The sequence below is a fragment of the Fusarium fujikuroi genome, chromosome FFUJ_chr05 (assembly GCF_900079805.1).
Source record: "Fusarium fujikuroi IMI 58289 draft genome, chromosome FFUJ_chr05".
In the NCBI taxonomy this organism is placed as follows: domain Eukaryota; kingdom Fungi; phylum Ascomycota; class Sordariomycetes; order Hypocreales; family Nectriaceae; genus Fusarium; species Fusarium fujikuroi.
In genome coordinates this window covers 1,376,724-1,394,972 of record NC_036626.1, presented here as the reverse complement: position 1 = coordinate 1,394,972, position 18,249 = coordinate 1,376,724, and the positions used below count along the sequence as shown (strand labels likewise).

At 50.1% G+C, this 18,249-nt stretch overlaps 7 protein-coding genes; 3 read left to right on the top strand and 4 right to left on the bottom strand.

The window, feature by feature from the left end:
• Positions 1–2,439: 2,439 nt before the first annotated feature.
• FFUJ_07209 (uncharacterized protein) lies at positions 2,440–2,837 on the top strand (the record flags this gene model as incomplete). XM_023577435.1 has 2 exons in its annotated part: positions 2,440–2,524; positions 2,584–2,837. 2 exons carry the CDS (start codon positions 2,440–2,442, stop codon positions 2,835–2,837), a joined length of 339 nt encoding a protein of 112 aa, XP_023430509.1.
• Positions 2,838–3,634: 797 nt separating this feature from the next.
• FFUJ_07208 (probable nitrilase (NIT3)) lies at positions 3,635–4,540 on the top strand (the record flags this gene model as incomplete). Its single annotated transcript, XM_023577434.1, has 1 exon — positions 3,635–4,540. The coding sequence occupies one exon, from the start codon at positions 3,635–3,637 to the stop codon at positions 4,538–4,540; it is 906 nt and encodes a 301-aa protein (XP_023430508.1).
• A 296-nt stretch (positions 4,541–4,836) lies between these two features.
• Positions 4,837–6,414, bottom strand: FFUJ_07207 (SPE-3 spermidine synthase; the record flags this gene model as incomplete). XM_023577433.1 has 4 exons in its annotated part: positions 4,837–5,114; positions 5,443–5,976; positions 6,032–6,067; positions 6,378–6,414. The coding sequence occupies 4 exons, from the start codon at positions 6,412–6,414 to the stop codon at positions 4,837–4,839; spliced, it is 885 nt and encodes a 294-aa protein (XP_023430507.1).
• A 1,382-nt stretch (positions 6,415–7,796) lies between these two features.
• Positions 7,797–10,613, bottom strand: FFUJ_07206 (uncharacterized protein; the record flags this gene model as incomplete). The annotated part of the gene is made up of 1 exon (XM_023577432.1): positions 7,797–10,613. One exon carries the CDS (start codon positions 10,611–10,613, stop codon positions 7,797–7,799), a length of 2,817 nt encoding a protein of 938 aa, XP_023430506.1.
• Positions 10,614–12,591: 1,978 nt separating this feature from the next.
• On the bottom strand, positions 12,592–14,295 carry FFUJ_07205 (uncharacterized protein; the record flags this gene model as incomplete). The annotated part of the gene is made up of 1 exon (XM_023577431.1): positions 12,592–14,295. One exon carries the CDS (start codon positions 14,293–14,295, stop codon positions 12,592–12,594), a length of 1,704 nt encoding a protein of 567 aa, XP_023430505.1.
• A 2,107-nt stretch (positions 14,296–16,402) lies between these two features.
• FFUJ_07204 (probable 60S ribosomal protein L10, cytosolic) lies at positions 16,403–17,282 on the bottom strand (the record flags this gene model as incomplete). XM_023577430.1 has 3 exons in its annotated part: positions 16,403–16,638; positions 16,691–17,075; positions 17,238–17,282. 3 exons carry the CDS (start codon positions 17,280–17,282, stop codon positions 16,403–16,405), a joined length of 666 nt encoding a protein of 221 aa, XP_023430504.1.
• Positions 17,283–17,570: 288 nt separating this feature from the next.
• FFUJ_07203 (probable ribosomal protein L30, cytosolic) lies at positions 17,571–18,152 on the top strand (the record flags this gene model as incomplete). XM_023577429.1 has 3 exons in its annotated part: positions 17,571–17,649; positions 17,709–17,863; positions 18,054–18,152. 3 exons carry the CDS (start codon positions 17,571–17,573, stop codon positions 18,150–18,152), a joined length of 333 nt encoding a protein of 110 aa, XP_023430503.1.
• Positions 18,153–18,249: the final 97 nt, after the last annotated feature.

The following is an 18,249-nucleotide window of genomic DNA, read 5'->3' as shown; positions in this document are numbered from 1 at the left end:
CTGAGCTGTATATCTGCGTGCACTAACTGGGAGTTATTGCACAGTCTCCAAGGCGAAGAATGGCACCCCTTGCCTGCGTCAATTTCAAACCGACTCTGAATGAATTATCAGATCATTTCATGAAAACATCACCGATACAGATCCAGCTGTCGTGTGACGCCGTTGGAGGTTCAATATGGCCTGTTGACATCGAGACCTTCGGAAGTTTTGAGACATACACGGCATATCCTACGTGACCCTCAAAAGAGGAGGAATTTCTTTCTCTTCACTGTCATCATACTTGAATCATCAGGTCTGTTGGGACTGACTGCAGACTTCCAAAACAGAACGGAGTCTGGCTGATAGCCCCTGACGGCTCCACCCCCTTCAATAACAGCAAGGACCAAATGCTGGTATGGTTCAGCTGACTTTCATCTTCTCTGAATCAACACATCACCGATCTTGGGGCTGAGATACAATGATAGATACAATCAGAGATAAGAAAAACTACTTTTCGAGTCATTGCTTACCTTCTCTGATTGGTGATCGAAAAGTCTCCCGCGTCGAGGTCATCTGACAGTCTTTTAAGGAGCTCAGACATCATCGAGTACGAACAAGCATGCCGCGGTGAATGTGCATGGTTTGAGGCTCAGGATAAGAAGTGTCCTGTTCAATTGGCAAAGGTGTCTGCAAGGCCATCTGTGCAACAACCCCAGGATCAACATCTCCGACCTTGTTATCTTTGACTATTCTTTTCCTTAGCAATGGATAATGTACCCGCTATCACCCATTAGCAACGATGCGGGATGGATTGGGTGGTCAGACTGTGAATAGTCTCGTCCTTGCAAGATCTTAAGCCGAGCCAAGGCAAGAGACGGCATTGATCGATAAGACAGTCAAGATTGGTTGAGGCTTCTGTTGGCCATGACTTTCCCGATTACAAAGCGCTGATGGGCAGACACTTGTAGGCTCAACAGAGAAGGGTTGAAGTAGTTGGGGGTAACACAAAGGCAGAGCTAACGAAGAGGTGCATGACTTTGCGTATCGAAAGATCACAGCAAGCTTACTGCTTCCTTCCTTATTTCCAGTCTTGGCTTGACCGATGGATAACATATGTCTTTTGACCGGTCGAGTTATTGATGGGCGTACAAGAGTGGCATGTTGACAACGATGTCGTGGCTGCGTGTACTTGGTTCTGTCTCTTGGACAACCTTTGGGCTCATTTGATGCAGCAAATAACGACAAACGCGGCTGCCACCAGGAAAGTCGGTCAACTGGTGAACTATGCCAGTTGGAGAGGCCCGACGCTCATCGGGAGGTTGCACCGGATAAGAGGCAGGATGGGCACAACATGATGGCCAAGACTAGGATTCTCTCAGGATCTCGGTTTCATACACCTGCACTGTACATCAGCGTGATATCAAGATCGCAGGTGATGCGAATATATCGCCTTCTGCATCCCCCTTTCAAGCAAGGCTACTAGCTGACTCCTCACGAGACGCGAGCAGTCTGTCGCTCAGAGTCCATATGTGACACCCACCAGATGAGCGCTTTCCAGAATTTCCAGCATCTGTTAAGGGTGTTGGGCAAGTAGTATAATGGCTGCTGCAACTACTTAGGCATGCACGCAATAGCACAGCTATTTGAGAAATGGCGTCTTTTAATACCCGCGAAGCTGCATGAGTTCAGCCGAAGTCACAGAGTCCGCTTAACCTGGTTCGTCGCAAAAGCTCGGGGTATGAGGCACAACCTTGCGATCATGCAGCAAGCCGTCAGAGCTGGTCAGCATGGATTGTGATTTGCCGGACACCTCCGCAACCGGTCAACAACTCGAGGCATTTTACCTCCATATAAGCACCGACGACGCGGTCCAGGAGGCGCTCTTGGTACAGACCGAAGGAGAGTTGCATGAAGTACAGAAGCCACAAAGTGCAGCTATTCGGCCAAGTCTGTGCTGTAGTTCGGGGCCGACAGGAGCTGGTGTAGGGATGTGCGTCTGGAAATGAGGCCCAAACCCAGGACCCCAGATATGTGAATTTGCATCCCGGCTCAGATGAGCGCCGTTGAGTTCGGGCACGAAACAGATTGTCTAGGGATTTGAGCCCGATTAAGGCAACCAAGCATCCTTGACCCGATCGCCATCACAAGACCCGGTTGCAGCCGGCATCTTGACAACGGCTACCAACTCTGACAGAACATGTTATGACGCTCCATGTCAATTCACGCCTTCGTCCTGTTTGTGAGGCGGTGTGTTGGTGGCCGTTCTGAACGATGAACATAGCCTCTGTCGCATTGGCTGTCTGATGTATACTATGGCCGAAGCTGATGCTCTCTAGGTTGAGACTATATATATAGATCGGCCTTCCTGATGCTGCAATGAAAGATTTGGAAAAATAAGAAACTCAACTGACTACCAAACTCAAGCACCACAAACGGCAACAACTCCTGACATCACTTACCATGGCTTCTTCTCTATCCTCCTATGTCTTTGATGATGAAGGCATGACTTGGATTACCTGTGATCTGTGCGCTGGATCCTTCCAGCGTGGGTCGTATGCTCACTATCCTCTCTATTGTATCTCAGCTTTACTGACGCTGAAGCAGTGGGTTATGCCAGGCCTGTCATGGAACCAAACTTCGTCGGGTTTCCTACAGCTATCTCGCTACAGGATCCTCCCCTCCCCAGGTTCAGGGAGGCACCACTCCTCCACCTCCTCCTCCGTCCAGAGGTGGCCAGCATGACCGTTCTCACGGAGGCTCAAGTGGTTTCAGTGTCTATGGTCGCCGTTCTTGATCACTCTACCTCATGGCAGACTAAGGTCAGTCTTGTTAAGAAATGTCTTCCAGGACATGTATGAGAGGGGACAGCCGTATCAGGCTACATACAAGTGTGCACACTCAATCGTTTGAGATACCATGTGATTTGCTTTTATTGGTGTGGATATCTATCTATGGAGGGATTTTGGTTATGGCCGGCATTTGTCTGGTGTCACTCGTTTTGAGGCTTGACTTGATTTACTCTGATCTTTGGTTTGGAGGATGAAGCTGTGCTGCTACAGGAGCAACAATTGGCAGCTAATCTCACTCCTTAATAAATGAACTTTGCTCGAAATATGACATTTGTAGCTGTGCCGATCTGTTTTTTTAAACCCGTGTACTCGACATCAAGCCTAGAGCGCCTGAGATAGAACCGATTTGCCAGGGTCGTCGACTGTTGAGTAATTCATATGAGGTTCTGTGTAGCTCATGGGTATCTCCTCATCTTGAGTAACCCTGCGGTTCCCATAAATAGTCTCTCAAATTATCGTGGCAACAGTAGGCTATTCAATGGTTGTCTCATGGTCAACTCGATCATGAATACAACTTTTGACGAATAGCATCTCCTCCTCTTGCCCCGCGTCATACCGAGAGCTCTGTACTATTTCGTAATGAACCCCACCCCCACTTCCATTGGATCACATCACTCGTACCCCGATGCCGGCACCAACCCTCATCAATCTTTCCATATCTTTCGCCCATCTTGATAACTTGCTGATTTTACTCATAAACGATGCGAACTGTCCTTGGCCGACTCGCACTAACATCTCGATCCTTGACGACCTCAGCATCACCGTTCTCACTATTTCAACGAAGCAGCCCTTCCATCACCCGCAAGATGTCGTCCATCACTGAACCAGTTCTTAAGCAGCGTGTTAAGCTGTCTCTTATCCAACTCGCTTCTGGCTCTGACAAGAAGGCAAACCTCGATAGTGCAGCCACACACGTCGCCCGAGCAGCTTCTTCGGGTGCAAAGATTGTTGTTCTGCCAGAATGCTTCAACTCGCCTTATGGGACAGATCACTTCCCTCAATACGCAGAGACTCTACAGCCTAGTCCGCCATCTAACGATGCTGCGCCCTCTTATCACGCCCTCTCTGCAATGGCCGCCGATAACAAAGTCTACCTCGTTGGTGGATCAATTCCAGAGTACAGCCCGGATACGAAGAAGTACTACAACACAACTCTCATCTTTGGACCCGACGGTGCCTTGTTAGGTACACATCGCAAGGTGCATCTTTTTGATATCGACATCCCTGGCAAGATCACATTCCGCGAGTCAGATATTCTCAGCCCTGGTAACAAGGTGACACTTGTTGATCTTCCCGAGTACGGCAAGATTGCTGTTGCTATCTGCTACGACGTTCGCTTCCCTGAACTAGCCACCATTGCAGCTCGAAAGGGTGCCTTTGCCCTTATCTATCCTGGTGCTTTCAACACCACAACCGGCCCTCTTCACTGGCAACTGCTCGGTAGAGCTCGAGCTGCCGATAATCAGCTCTATGTAGCTCTGTGTAGTCCCGCACGCGCTGAGACGGGCTACCCTGCTTACGGCCACAGTCTTGTTGCCGACCCAATGGCGCAGGTTCAGGCTGAAGCAGATGAGAAGGAGACCACTGTCGATTGGGAACTCGACCCTGAAAAGATTATAGAAGCGAGAAAGAACATTCCATTGAACTCTCAACGAAGGTTTGATGTATACCCTGATGTTAGCGAGGGCAAGATTCAGTTTGAGGAGCCTTGAGTCTTGAGACTGCTACCCCTTTGAGCGGTATATGAAAGCCAAGATTGAAATGCATCACGGGACAATGACGGAGGATATATTGAGCGAGGGATCAAAATCCTTTATTTCATGACTCCACTTGCAGTAAAACGCCAGAGTCTTTTCCTTTTTGAACACATATATACCTTTGCGTCCGTGTTAATCTATTCGTGACCGCCTTGGTCATCTTTTTTATATCTCCGTTGATCCCTATCCTACGTAAACTCATAAAAGTAACCAGTCATCCTACCCAAAGATCCTCGACATGGTAAATAGCTTTACTCAAGAGCCTTCTGGGCGAACTTGGGAAGGACGAAGCTGGCCTTGTGGATCTCAGCAGAGTAGTATCGGCACTTGGCGTCCTCCTCCTCCTTGGTCCAGGATCGGAGAGGTGTCTTCACATCGGCCTTGGGGTCCTTGGAGCAGACCATGAAGCCAATCTGACCGGAGGGGTAGGTAGGGATGGTGGTGTAGGCATACTCGGCGACGGGGAAGATAGCCTGGCAGTCCTTCTTGAGGCGGGTGATGAGGGGGAGGTGAAGCCAGGGGCTCTCGGCTGTAAGCAAGTTAACGAGTTAGTGTAGTCCCAGGAGAAACTGCTATGCAATACTACAATAACATGGCGGATCAGGAACAGCAGAACTGAACGGACGAACGCGGCACACGTTAACCAACAAACGAAATGCATGCTATCGCGGGACTACCGGAAGCAGAGCTGGGAAAGCAGCACTAGCTTCTGGGAGCCCCTAGGAGGGAAGCGGCACCAAAATGTACCCATCGAGGGAGATCCCAGCCACAGCGATCAACTTTGATCCGGGAGGGTTCCCCGATTCTGCCGTTCCTAGGGACGCCAGTTACTCTCCTCAAGAAAATAGGGAACATACAACCTTGAGTAGTAATGACACCGCCCTCACGGAGAGCATCGTGGAGGAGCTGGAAGTAGCTCTTCTGGAAGAGAGCCTCGGCGGGACCATCAGGATCAGATGAGTCAGTGATGATGACGTCGAACTCGTTCTTGTAGTCGTTGAGGAACTTGAAGCCATCGCCAATATGGGTCTTGGACTTGGGGTGGTCGAAGCCGCAGGCCATGGAGGGGAGGTGCTCCTTGGAGAGGCGGACAACAGCCTCGTCGATGTCGCAGAGGGTGGCCTCCTCAACGCAGTCGTGCTTGACGATCTCACGGAGAACACCGCCGTCACCACCGCCAATGACAAGAACCTTCTTGGGGTTAGGGTGGGAGTTGAGGGCGAGGTGGGCGATCATCTCCTGGTAGGAAAACTCGTCACGCTCGGTGCACTGGATAACGTTGTCGAGGACCAGGACGTTGCCGAAGTCGGTGGACTTGAAGATGAGGACATCCTGGTACTTGCTCTTCTCGTGGACGAGGACTTTCTCGACGCGGAGGGTCATGGCATGGCCTATTGGGTAGGGTAAGAATTGAAAGCCGTTTCTGAATGGATTGTATGTGCCTACCGGGCCACATGTCCGAGATCTCTCGGAACCAGCCATCTGAAGAGACTGTTAGCTTTTGCCGACAAGAAATGAAAACTCTGAGGTAATTGGAGTGCATGCGAAGATCTTGGTGTATGGAGGGGAAGCGTTGATTGGAGAGCTGAGACTATCGCCATTGTGTAGCGATAAGCTCAAGAATTTGAGCCCAAAATCTTGTAAGAATCAATTATCAATTCATAGGCTTCAATCTTGAGAGAAACCGCCAGGAATTGAGTGACCAGACATGTGCATGATGATCATTATCATGGGAGAGGGGCAGGATAACGCGGGGCAGTAAAAAAAGATAACATGAACGGCAAGCACATACCCTTGATGGTAGGGTGGGTGATCTCCTCAGAAGACATTTTGTTGTTGGAAGAGTAGAAGGAGGAACAAGAAAAGGTTCGACGTGACGTAAATGCAAGCGACGAGCCGAAGGAGGAAGTGGTGATGTTTCGTGGAGGTGAAGAAAAAGGCGGGAGTCTCGACTTTTTAAAAAGGTGCATCCATTCCTGCTTCTGGAGCAACTGGTGTACACGGTTGTACAGGTACCCGCGTCCGCGCCTGCGAATGTAAGAGCTCCCGGTCGTAAGTATTAGTGGAGACATAGCCATTGGATGGCTTTAGCGGGTAAAAAATTTGACGCCGCCCATACAGAAGCAGAACCAGAACCTGGTGATGGATGGCACTGTCGTTTTTTGGGCATCGATCGATTGGGGCCCCAGATGATTATTAGGCGGTGACTTTCAAGGTTGCTGAGGCATTAATGGGTACCCTAGACAGCTTTGTCTCACTGTAAACGGTGAAATAGAGTCATGATACAGCGCATTGGCCGTTTAACCCATGTTGTACTGTTCTTGTACTTGGTCAACACTAACTAACGGCAAATCTTGTAACTCATTATTCTGCCCAATTGCTGCCATTTTCGGCTTAACCGCGCTAACAGGTACGTCAGTGGGACAAGACAAGAGGCCAAACAGTGCATAGCACAACGTGGGGTGGGTGGTGGAACGATGCTTGGAAGGATAGAGAGAGTTGAATGTCAAAAGTAAAGCTGATTTAACCTCTCTAATTATTTCCTCTTCTGGTAACTTGAGCTTTCACCCAGCATGGCCCATATTCGAAGCGGGCCATGGAGGTCTCAGTTCTGAGCTAAACAGCCTATTGGCAGTCCAAATGGGGATATATAGCTACGGGACGCTTCACATTGGTGACTTGAAATATACCTCGGAGAACAGTTGGTAACTGAGTGGATTTATCTCTCGAAATCATTTCCCTGTCTCGTCTCTCATCACAAGGCAGAGCATAAGGGCCATGGGTTCAAATAGGACAATATACATCGCTTGTTTGGTATATCTTCCAACAAGCTCAGGCAAAGAGGAGGATGTGAGCTGGTATCGTGGTACAAAAGATCCTTCCCAGATTTACAAATTTTCCCCGCTATCAAGGTACAATCTTCCAACATCCAGAATCAGAGGACACCCAACTTCATCTGAATAGCATTGACTCATTCAGCCCATAGAATCATACGCCCTTGTTAACCCCCAAGCGCCATTCACCCCAAACCTTGATTGCAGGAACGCCTCGTAAACCAGAAACATCCTATGAAACGCCAAGCATATAATTATAAACACATAGAATAATGAAAATGCCAACCATTGGTGGAGATGGACATGTGTACAGAGAGTTGGAAATGGGGCTACCTTCCTGTTTTGGCAGCAATCATATATAACGTACTTCGAAAACCTCATGATCTGTTATCGTCATCTTCGTGAATGTGAAACTCGGCCGCGTTGTTATCTGGCCACGCATTTTGTGTACTGGGATACTCAGAAGGCTGGCTGCTGACATTGCTGTCAGGATCAGTCTGGTGAGGATCAACGTTTTCGCCGTCTGAAGCCTCGCGCTGGTCCTCGATCCCAGGCCACGGCTCATCTTCTGGAAGCTGCCAGCCCTGCGCACCTTGCTCTACGAGAGCTTGGTTATGTGTGACGATCTCCATGTCATTCACACTTTCAGCGTCTTCCATGTCTTCGGACCCGCTCTCATAAATCTCGATGTTAAAGTCAGAGTCATCATCGAAGTCATCCTGGGCGGGAACAGGAGCAGCACTTCCGGCGCGAATAGGTCGTTCCTGGAGAGGAGCGTTGCTGTACGGCGTGGCATAGGCAAAGGGAGTAGTGCCACGCGCTGGTTGGCGATCATGAATTCCAAGAGGCATTGGACTTGGTGAAGCAGTCCATCTGGGTGTAAAACGATGGCTAGGTGATCTTGTGCGGCGACGCTTCATGATTGCCGCCTGGGAGTTGGCATGCAGAGCTGGGGACGAGCGACGGCTCTGTCCATATGACGCAACGCGGCGTCTGCTGAGAGCAGGCGAGGCTTGTATGGGGGCAGACATGGGCATTGAAGAAGTTCTAATGTGAGGTGGGCGAGAGCCCCGTCTGCTGAGCCAAGGCGACTGAGCACGTGTCATTGACGGACTTGCAGATTTAATTGACTGCAAAGCTGGATAAAAGGTCTGTGATGGTGATGATGAGGTTGGTGCCTTGTCAGGTCGCACGCTCATGGAGCTGCTTGCACTTGGTGGCTCATCGAGCTGCTCAACCCAAGACCAGCACTCTTCATAGGGTTTGCCTTCATCTAGTGAGGCTGATGGATCAGGAGCGACCGGGCTCATTTCCCTAAGCATCTGCCACGTCCAGCCCATTTCATAGGCTTGAAAGTCCTGAAGGTAGGCATCAGGATGAGTTACGAACAACCTAGGCTCGGAAGCTCTCATCATGACTTGGCTCAGGAACTGAACATCCCACACAGCTGGAGTCATCATCTCAGCGGGACTGAGGAAGCGTAATCGTGAGTCCTTATGGATTTTGCGAAGAGGGACCCAAGTGGATTGAAGTCCCAAAAAGGATGATGAGCGAGGGTCTGTCGTTTGTGGACGAGAGAAAATGTTCATCTCGCGAAAGAGGTGACCAAAGGCTGCATTCATAGCCATGGTAACACTACGGGCGTCTGAGCCCTTGACAGATATCGTCTTGATTAGACCACGGCTGCGCAATCGTCGATCAATAACGCCTTTGTCTGCGCAAGCTTTAGGCAGAAGCCATTTCGTATCTTGATCCGAGACCATCCAGTCAGGGTAGAGCGACATCTCAGACCGGAGAGTTGCAGTGCTGTGCGTCATGGGTAATTGCGTCCAGTCATCATTGGAGATTTGTGGCTCGTTCTTGAACTGCTGTGCCTCCTGCCACACCTTCTTTAGGGGGAAAGGCAGAAAGACTACTTCGATCTCAAATGGATGATTTGGGGATGGCATCAGCGACTGTAATTGCACCACCTGTGCTTGTAGAGATTGGACCTGACTCCAAAGCTCCTGTGAGTGAGTTGGCCGACTCGTAGTGCTGGTCGATACCGATATCACACTTGCATCATCGCCACGACGAGACGAGACGCTATTGCTGTCGTTGAGAACGCTCTTGTTATCATTGACAAGTTTTTCCACTTCCTCAACGCGACTTTCTAAATCAGTCATGCGAATGTCGGCGTGATCATGCTTTTCGTGGCATTCCTCGTGTCCCGCTGCTGTGAATGAGACCGTCTCCAGCCGATCTAAACGCTGGTCGTGGCCGCTGACAATATCAGATAGATTCTTGAAAGCGCGACGCGAAACAGCGGCACTGAAAGCTGTAGCTCGGGGCTCGGACTGGGTTGGTGTGGTTGCGCGGGGAGTGTCAGGTGGTTTGTAGTCCTGGGAAGTCCACGTAAAAGAGTCAGCTGGTGGCGCCTGGTTCTGAGGCACAGAAGTTGGAGGAACATCCTGGGTATTGGCCTGAGTCGGAGACGGAGGTTTCTCTGCTGTAAGCCCATTAAGTGTGTGGAGTCCCTTTCCTGCAAACGGTCGGAGATATTTGGCTTGGGCGGATGAGGTTGTCGATGCGGTCTGAGAGGCAATCAAACACTGGGCAGGTATTGGTGGGATAGCAGAAGGGCAAGACTGAGACTGAAGAAGGCCACCCCAGCTTAAGGTATCCGGGATTGAGGCAGAAGCACCGAGGTTTTGGCTGGCAGGAATCCGTGAAAATGGGGCGGTATCCACGGATATTCTCTGGTCCGGCAATCTCTGGTCTGGTGTCCTTTGGATGAAAGAAAAGGCTCCTGCATTAAAACTCGAGAAATCCATTCCGGGTATCACAGGGGGCGTCTTGATGGCAATGTCCACTACGGGGCTTAACGGTTCTCTTCCCGTCCTGGGTCTTTCGTTCTCCTGGCCTGGTATACCAACCTCGGGGTGCTGAACATCACGAGATCCCTCCTCATGATAGCAGGCGTGGTGATTGCACATACACCATTGGGATTGGTCCGGTACAAGATTGCCAGTTGGGTAACGACTCCAGAACCTCCGGCATCCACACCGGGCTCCATTGGCACCAGGATTTAGGTCCACGAAACCGCAAGCTCCTCCTGGCAAGCTGGGAGTCGGCGCCCTTATCGCGACAGCATCTGTGTATATATCGAAGGCATTTGGGGCGAAGTGAGACGGGTCGAACGGGGTCGTTGCCATTGGAAGCTACACGCGCTCATGTCGCGAGGTTGGGATCGAAAGCGAATGTGTAGATAGACTCCGGAGCCTTCGATGATTGAGGTCCAAGGTTGGGAGGAAACGCTATATAAGAGGGATATATATGGTATGGCAATTGGTCGCTGACAGCCGTGATGATGTGTCAAGGGCCGCAACCAGGCCCAACTGGACAGGGTCGCAGGCGAATCGGCCGCCTAATTTCAGTTCATCGCACTATAAGATCAATTAGAAGAGCTGTCCAGGTCGTCGAGGTTGAAAAATATCCAGGCGCAATCTGTAAAACCCGGGCGAGGAAATGGAACAGAATCCCAAGGCATGGATGAGACTGACCAAAGCGCGAACAGAGGAGGGAAAGCACACGAGCGCAGATGAGGAAACAGCGCAATTTATACGATGGAAGCTAAGGAGACGATGAGAAATCGCAGGCGAAGGGGGGGGGAGTGGGCGAGAAGCAAAGTCGCAAGAGCACGAGGCACAAGATGGAGGGGACTCGAAATGTCTGCCTGCCTATGGAGGAGGGAACAGGGAGAACAAGGCGACTGCTTTTCGAGTGGTTCACGAGATGAGATAGGACAAGAGGGGACGGGGATAGGGAATCATATTCCCCCACAGCAAGACACGCCTCGACGATGGACACGCGCGAATCCTGTTGATGCGCTATTGCCATAAACGGTAAGTAATCATAGCTGCCTTTACAGTGGAAAATAGACCAGAAATACAATACATCCAACACAACTCAATCGCTCCAATCATGAGCAAAAATAATGAGTTCAAGCTTCGTAGTAAGGGAATTAATTCAGCTTTACCGGCAAGATATTCTTTTAGGTTTTAATAACGATAACCGTTGAAGAACACGAAGCTTCACATCTGCCTCTAACGTCCTCTTGGTTAAAATGCAAGGGAGACACGAAACTTGTTAAAGCGGCACCACTTGTCTCAGAGCGCGCTCCTCTCCAAGTCACTTTCAGAGCTGCCTCTCTTTTGACCCCGCCTAATTAAGTGCTCCCGCCAGTGCACGCTCACAAAAAGTGACAAAAGCACAAGGAAGCGCTTCGAGATAAGGATTTTCTAGCCAATAGGGTGTTTCCTCACTTGACGAGTCCCGCCTTGCTACGGGACCGAACGGCGCCTCCCTCTTCTCCCCGTTGGTCTAATTTGAGTCAAATGAACGGTTGGACAATGGGCTCCAGAAAGGAAAAACTCGGTAGTCAAAATACAGTATATTTTAAAGAAAAGGAGTCATAATTGTCAGAACTTGAAGAACCATCCCAGGCCCGTTACTGCGTGTGAATGATACGCAGTTCAGGACTTACACCACTTGCAAAGAACCCCTCTGGACTCAGGTACAGGTTGGAGCTGTGTTCACAAAAAATAATACACCCCGTGCAAAGAATTAAAGATGCCTCATTGAGGCAAATTTCACACGAGGCTGAAAATTCAATTGGCTCTCAGCCTCTCCTGATGTTACTTTCTTTTCAAGATTGACGTGATTGTCATGTCCCATTGCGTTCTGATCTCGACTCGCTCAGTGAGGCGATAACTGGGCCCTTCGCCTCGATTAATGGCTGGCTGTGCAACACACCAGAACATTTAGTGGCAAAGAAAATAAATTCACAGTGAATCAGCATCAGGACGATGGAAGGCAGTTTGGCTGTAAAAGAATGAAGGAATGGTGTTTTTTTTTTTTGGTTTGAAGTGAGTAGGTATTGGGGACCTGCCCAAGGACAAGTCCGTGAAATCATAAAATAAAACTCTATCATGTCCCAGAAAAACTCCAACCATCATCTTTGAATAATTTTCAATAGTGGTGATTTCCTTCGTTTAAAACTTACATCATGTAGTTAGCCTGTAACTGGGCAAATGCTCATTATACTCCTGATGCGACCGTTATAATGCGCCCTTCGTAGCTCATGCGTCAACATCTGTCACACTTTCATCTTCACATACATCATAGTTATCGTCACACTTCGCCCCAGCTACCCATTGGACCGTTAGACGCGATTACAGAGCCTGTACCCAGAGATCCACCTATGTCCCAGTAATGTCGAGATGAGACACTACTACGGCGAGCGGATCGTCTGGTGCTCTGACTCGCGCAGCTACTCGGATGCCGAATTGCCACTGGACTTCCAGGCGTTGTAGCTTTGAAAGTTCGGCGTTCGGCGGGAGGTCGCATGCGTGAAACCAGCGGGTGGTGTTGACGGACGCGTGCCAGCTTTGCGGCTGTGTCTTGGCTATTCGACGTAGCCAGATGAGCTGGTGTTGATGGAGCCGGATTGCTGCTTCGTGGCATGAAACGAGAGCGTAGATATCTGAACACCAGTTTCATATCAAGATCTTTCTCCCATTCTTCCTGAGTGAAAGTGTTGCTCATAGGAGTGTCTTGTCGTGATGTTTGTGTTGCTTCGGCCGATGGTTCAGATCTGCCATGAATGTTGATGGGTTGTGATGATGTCTGGATTGTTGGTTTGAACTGTGGGAATGACGCGTGTTCGGGTTCTGTTGGTCGAATGTTGTCTGTGGCGGAATGAGACGAGTTTGACTCTGGGATGATTGGAAGGCCAGCGTAGGGGAGAGGCATCTGCTGGACTCGTGTATAGGTTGAGAAAGCACCAGGATGGTGCGAAATATGGCTGACAAGGGAACCAAGCTCCCTTGACATCCTCTCCAGCATGTCCAACTGCCACTCCTCTCTAGAGGCAAAGTGTCGCGACTCCCACGCCAAGGTTTGGGAGGCGCGGGGTGTTGACGATAGATCTTCATCATCTTCAAGTACCGTTTCTCCTAAGAACACTGAAATCGATCGTTCGTCCATTCCCACTACATCTCGCAAGAATCGTCTGGTGACTTTAGAAAAGAACCCCTCTGAATCTGATGATGTTCCAATAGCATCCTCATCGTGCCATGTCATGTTGTCTGATTCTCCATCATACGCAAGGGCCGACGGTACAGAAGGCACATTGGAGGACGGACGTTTCTGAATAGATGCCTGCGAAAACCGTCTCCTCCTTGTCTCGCGCTGAATCTCACCTAGCAATACTCGACTGTGTTCCAGTCGCCAAGCTTCGATTCTTTGGCGCTTCTCTGCCTCATGAACCTGGTCGTGCTCTACATCGAGCTGCCGCAGATCAAAACTCTCTCTTCGCTGATACTGCCTTCTGGGATTGAATCGTTCGAATTGGTAGATGTGATCTTGCGCTTCGACCCCCAAAGTGGGCTGGTCAAGGTGGAAGGATCCCAGACCATCGTGGCCGGGAAACACTGGCCCAGATCCCTGCTGTTCGTCTTGTGGCTGATGCTGCACTGCAGATATTGAGCGAAAGCCAGGCAAGTGGCCATCTAGACTATCTAGTTCGGCATCATCCTCTTCATCAAGACCAGATGCTGAGGCAGATTGGCGTGACTCAGCCTCCGATTTCGCAGCCGAGTTCAAGCTGCCCAGATCTCCCACTCGCGATCTCCCAGGAGTTTTCAACGAGTGGTCCGTTTCGGTGAGATATGATGTTGTTGTCACGTCAGTGGGCGCGAAGAGCACCCATGTCTGCGACTGTTCTGGTTCACGTTCTTGGGTAATTGGCACCTCTCTTCGGGGGATCTCTTGCTCGTCAACAGGAGCCCGTACGACGCGCTGGACCGACTGTCGAGTCGGCTGATGGAAAGCCATGATTGTTACGCTCGTTGTAACTGTCGTGAAGCGACGATGTTGGCGCCGATAAGGAAATGGCGGACAAGATAAGATGCGTTGATGATGGAAGTGGACCCCCTAGATAACTGTATCCGCCTGTGTCGGGGGGCTGGCGGAGCTGGAGGTGATATGCGGTAAAGTGGAACAAAGCAAGTAGTATATGGATTTGGATACTCGCGGTTGACGACCTCGAGCAGTCCAAGCAGTGAAAAAGATGAAGGTATGAAGTAAAAGACAAGAAGATTCGAAAAACAAGGATGTTGGGGGAAGAAAGGGTTTGTAGTATCACTAAGAGATAGGGAGAAGAGAGGCGGGAGGATTGCAGATGGAACCTTTGGAGGGGCCAGTCAAGCACCTCAGCGCAAAGCGAACTGCACCAAAGGAAGCTAGGCCAGTATCCGTACCTTAGAGGGATGCTACGCTCATGGGCGTCATCTAGACGCTGTAGTCGGGGGTTGATCGGCGGGTGGGGGGGGGGAGACGCTCGCGTGTTCACTTGTCCATCCATCCGCCGTAGCCAGTGAAGCTCAGCTGCCTTTTAGACAGAGAGAAACAAACATGTGCAGTATCCGAAAAGACGGGTAGAAAGTACCACTGCATAATGCTGGGTATCGATATGTTAAGAGTTGAGACGTCTTAAAACTATGCGTTCCCACTCAACAGAGTCCACCCGCATGAGTCGCGAGACGCGGATGGATAAGACAAACCCAAGACCGCATTAAGACATACAACCCTGATTCTAGCTCTGGCTCTTCTGACGTGGACAGGCGTAGCAATCTTGTTAACGAAGTCCGAACAAACATCCATGATGGCATTTCGGGCCTGCTTATCACTTCATGCCGTGCTGACCGATATTTCAACCGCAGCCGTAAGTTGAAATGCCTAATAAGAAGTCGTACGGTTAATAAACGATTATTACATTCTTCGAGAAGGAAAAAGGGCCCGGCACATATCCACAGCCAAGATCAGATGCAGGGTGATAAGTTGCTGCCCATCAAAGACAGATCTGAGGTACCTATGAGCTATAGGTAGTCTGCCCGCTGTCCCGCCCAAGGTGACACAGCCGCAGGTGAGGTGCCTTCATGATCCCCCAGGCCCTCACATTCCATTTGTCCAATGCCAGCTTTAGCCAGCCACTTCTCATCTCATACTGCATCTGACTGTGCTAATGGATGCTACTAAAACCGACCTAATGGAACAGCGCCACACGATAGACACCGACTATCAAGTCTCTCGCTACAACTGAACCAGCCTAGGTACCAAGTAATTTTCACAAAGAAAGAACATACAAGTCCCCGACCGATGATTAAAGGGCTCCTCACCTCATACAACCTTACGATTCATGTTTCTTCGGCCTAACCAACGGGGCTCCCTCTCGTCCAACGATAACCCCTGGTGTCTTCTGTCAGACTGAGGAAAAAAGGCGTGCGCTACCTGTGACCTTCATGGCGTCACAAATCACCCAAGTGAAGTCATGTGGTCCGAATCCAGGCGTAGCCATATTGCGAGACCGCCCCAACAAGACATTGATGAATGTCTCTGTCAACACTCTTGAAGTACAGTCTTCGATATGCACAATCCCAAGTACCTTGGAATGAGATATAATAAGCAACAAGAAATGGTAGTATTCCTCCTGAATCAAGATTCCCCCAAAGGTAAGCGGAAGTACACCACCATAGTCGGTAGAGAGGTACGAGTGGGGATGCCGACAACACAACCCGCCAATCACCAAGCCAAAACGTGAGAGGAATGCCAGGCTTGAGCTGATCGATAAGCAACTGTCTGACTACGGCAAGCCAAGAAGTGCATGACTTTTAGAGATCGAGAGGCACATTTCACAGTGTTACGGATCTTAGAAAATCATATCCCGTGCTTAGATAAGACCTATCACACTACCTAGTCAAAGTCAGAAATTCTTTGAATGATATCATCAATGATGAGGTGCACGATGAGGGAACACAATTCTGAATGCAAGATTTCAATTTGCCTAACCGGCACCTTTCAACTAGTAGAGTATCGAGAGGTCCTTATTTGACAAGCCATTTTGACGCCAGAAAACCCAGATTCCATCCTGTCCATCATTTCTTTAAGCCTCAGACTTGAAAGCATCGGGGAAGCGGCGGATGTTGCGTTCCAGAGAACCGTGGTTGGAAAGGAACTGGACGTAAGCACCATCGACCTTGACGCGGCCAGCAGCCTTCTTGTCGAGGTACTCCTCACGTCGGAGAGGAGTGAAGCCCCAGTTCTTGGAGACAATGATCTTTTGTCGGCCAGGGAACTTGTACTGGGATCGTCGGAGAGCCTCGAGGGCGATGGCACGGTCTGGTGGTTGATTAGTAAGATGGTTCAGAGTGGCAAACCGGATTACACATACTGGCATCACGAGTGCGGACGCTCATGAGAATCTGGCCAATGTTGACACGGGCGACAGTGCCGTTGGGCTTACCCCAGGCACCACGCATACCGGTCTGCAGTCTATCGGCACCGGCACAAGACAACATCTTGTTGATACGGACGACGTGGAAGGGGTGGGCGCGGACTCGGAGGTGGAAACCCTCCTTACCGGTGTTCTTGACGAGGTACTTGTTGGCGCAAATACGGGCGGCCTCGAGGGCCTCGGAGCTCAGCTGCTCATACTCGTTGGAAACGAGGTGGATGCAGAGAGGGAAGTCGTCAACATTGGCGCGCTTTCGGCCAAGATCGAAGATTCGGATCTTGGGGTCGGGGACACCACGGTTGAACCGAGACTTGGGGTACGGCTGGAAGAGGAGTCAGTATGATATGATCTTGAGAAGTTGGTGATTCATAATCAGAGAGACCACCCCGCAGAAGCACGGCGCTGGATATTTCGTGACGGAAATGAACCAGCGAGGTCAAAATCACAATATTCCTGGAGATAATTCTAATGAAGGAAAACGCACCTTGTTCTTGCAGTAACGGTAGCAACGAGCAGGACGGCGCGCCATTTTGTCGGAGGTTTTGATGGATATCCGGGTTGATGGTGTTGGTGTAGGAGAGAGCAGAGCTGCACACAAAGAATGTCCCAAACAGCCTTTCTCGCAATGTCTGCTAATTTGTCAGCGAATGAGGTCAGCGGGTAAATGTCGGCTTAGGGCTCTGAACGGGCAGGAGCGTATCGGGCTTAGCGCACTCCACGCAGTTGCCTTTCAAAAACCCATGCAACTTTTCTTTCGCACATTCAGCTTCCATCAACGAACGTCAAGTCACCGCCAACCCGTCGCCCAACAGTCACAATGGCCCCCCAGAAGAAGAGCAAGAAGGATGCTAACAGCATCAACTCTAAGTTGGCGCTTGTTATGAAGTCTGGAAAGGGTATGCGCAGAGTCCCGATATACGATCAAAAACGAACTTTGGACTGACCAATTTTGCAGTCACTCTTGGCTACAAGTCTACCCTCAAGAGCCTCCGATCCGGCAAGGCCAAGCTCATCATCATTGCTGGCAACACTCCTCCTCTCCGCAAGTCTGAGCTTGAGTACTACAGCATGCTGTCCAAGGCCCCCATCCACCACTTCTCTGGCAACAACGTAAGTCCCAAATCGCTAGGTCTCTTTACAAATACCGTCATGTTGCGGGAAACTGCAACATGATCCTTCTCGGAAATGTTGGCTTGCTTGACAACATTTCTCGGTCCCAAGAACTTGAGTTCTTGCGGCCTACCCAGAGAAGAAGTCATCCGACTTTGGAGGGTTCATAGGCTTACACGTCCCTCTACAGATTGAGCTCGGTACCGCCTGCGGTAAGCTCTTCCGTTGCTCCACCATGGCCATCCTCGACGCTGGTGACTCCGACATCCTCAGCGACCAGCAGGCTTAAGTGTCTCGCTGATAGAGAATGTATTTTATGGCGTTTGGGGTAAAATGGGTCCAGGGCATTTGAGGATATACCAATCTGAGTAATGAAAAAGCGAAAA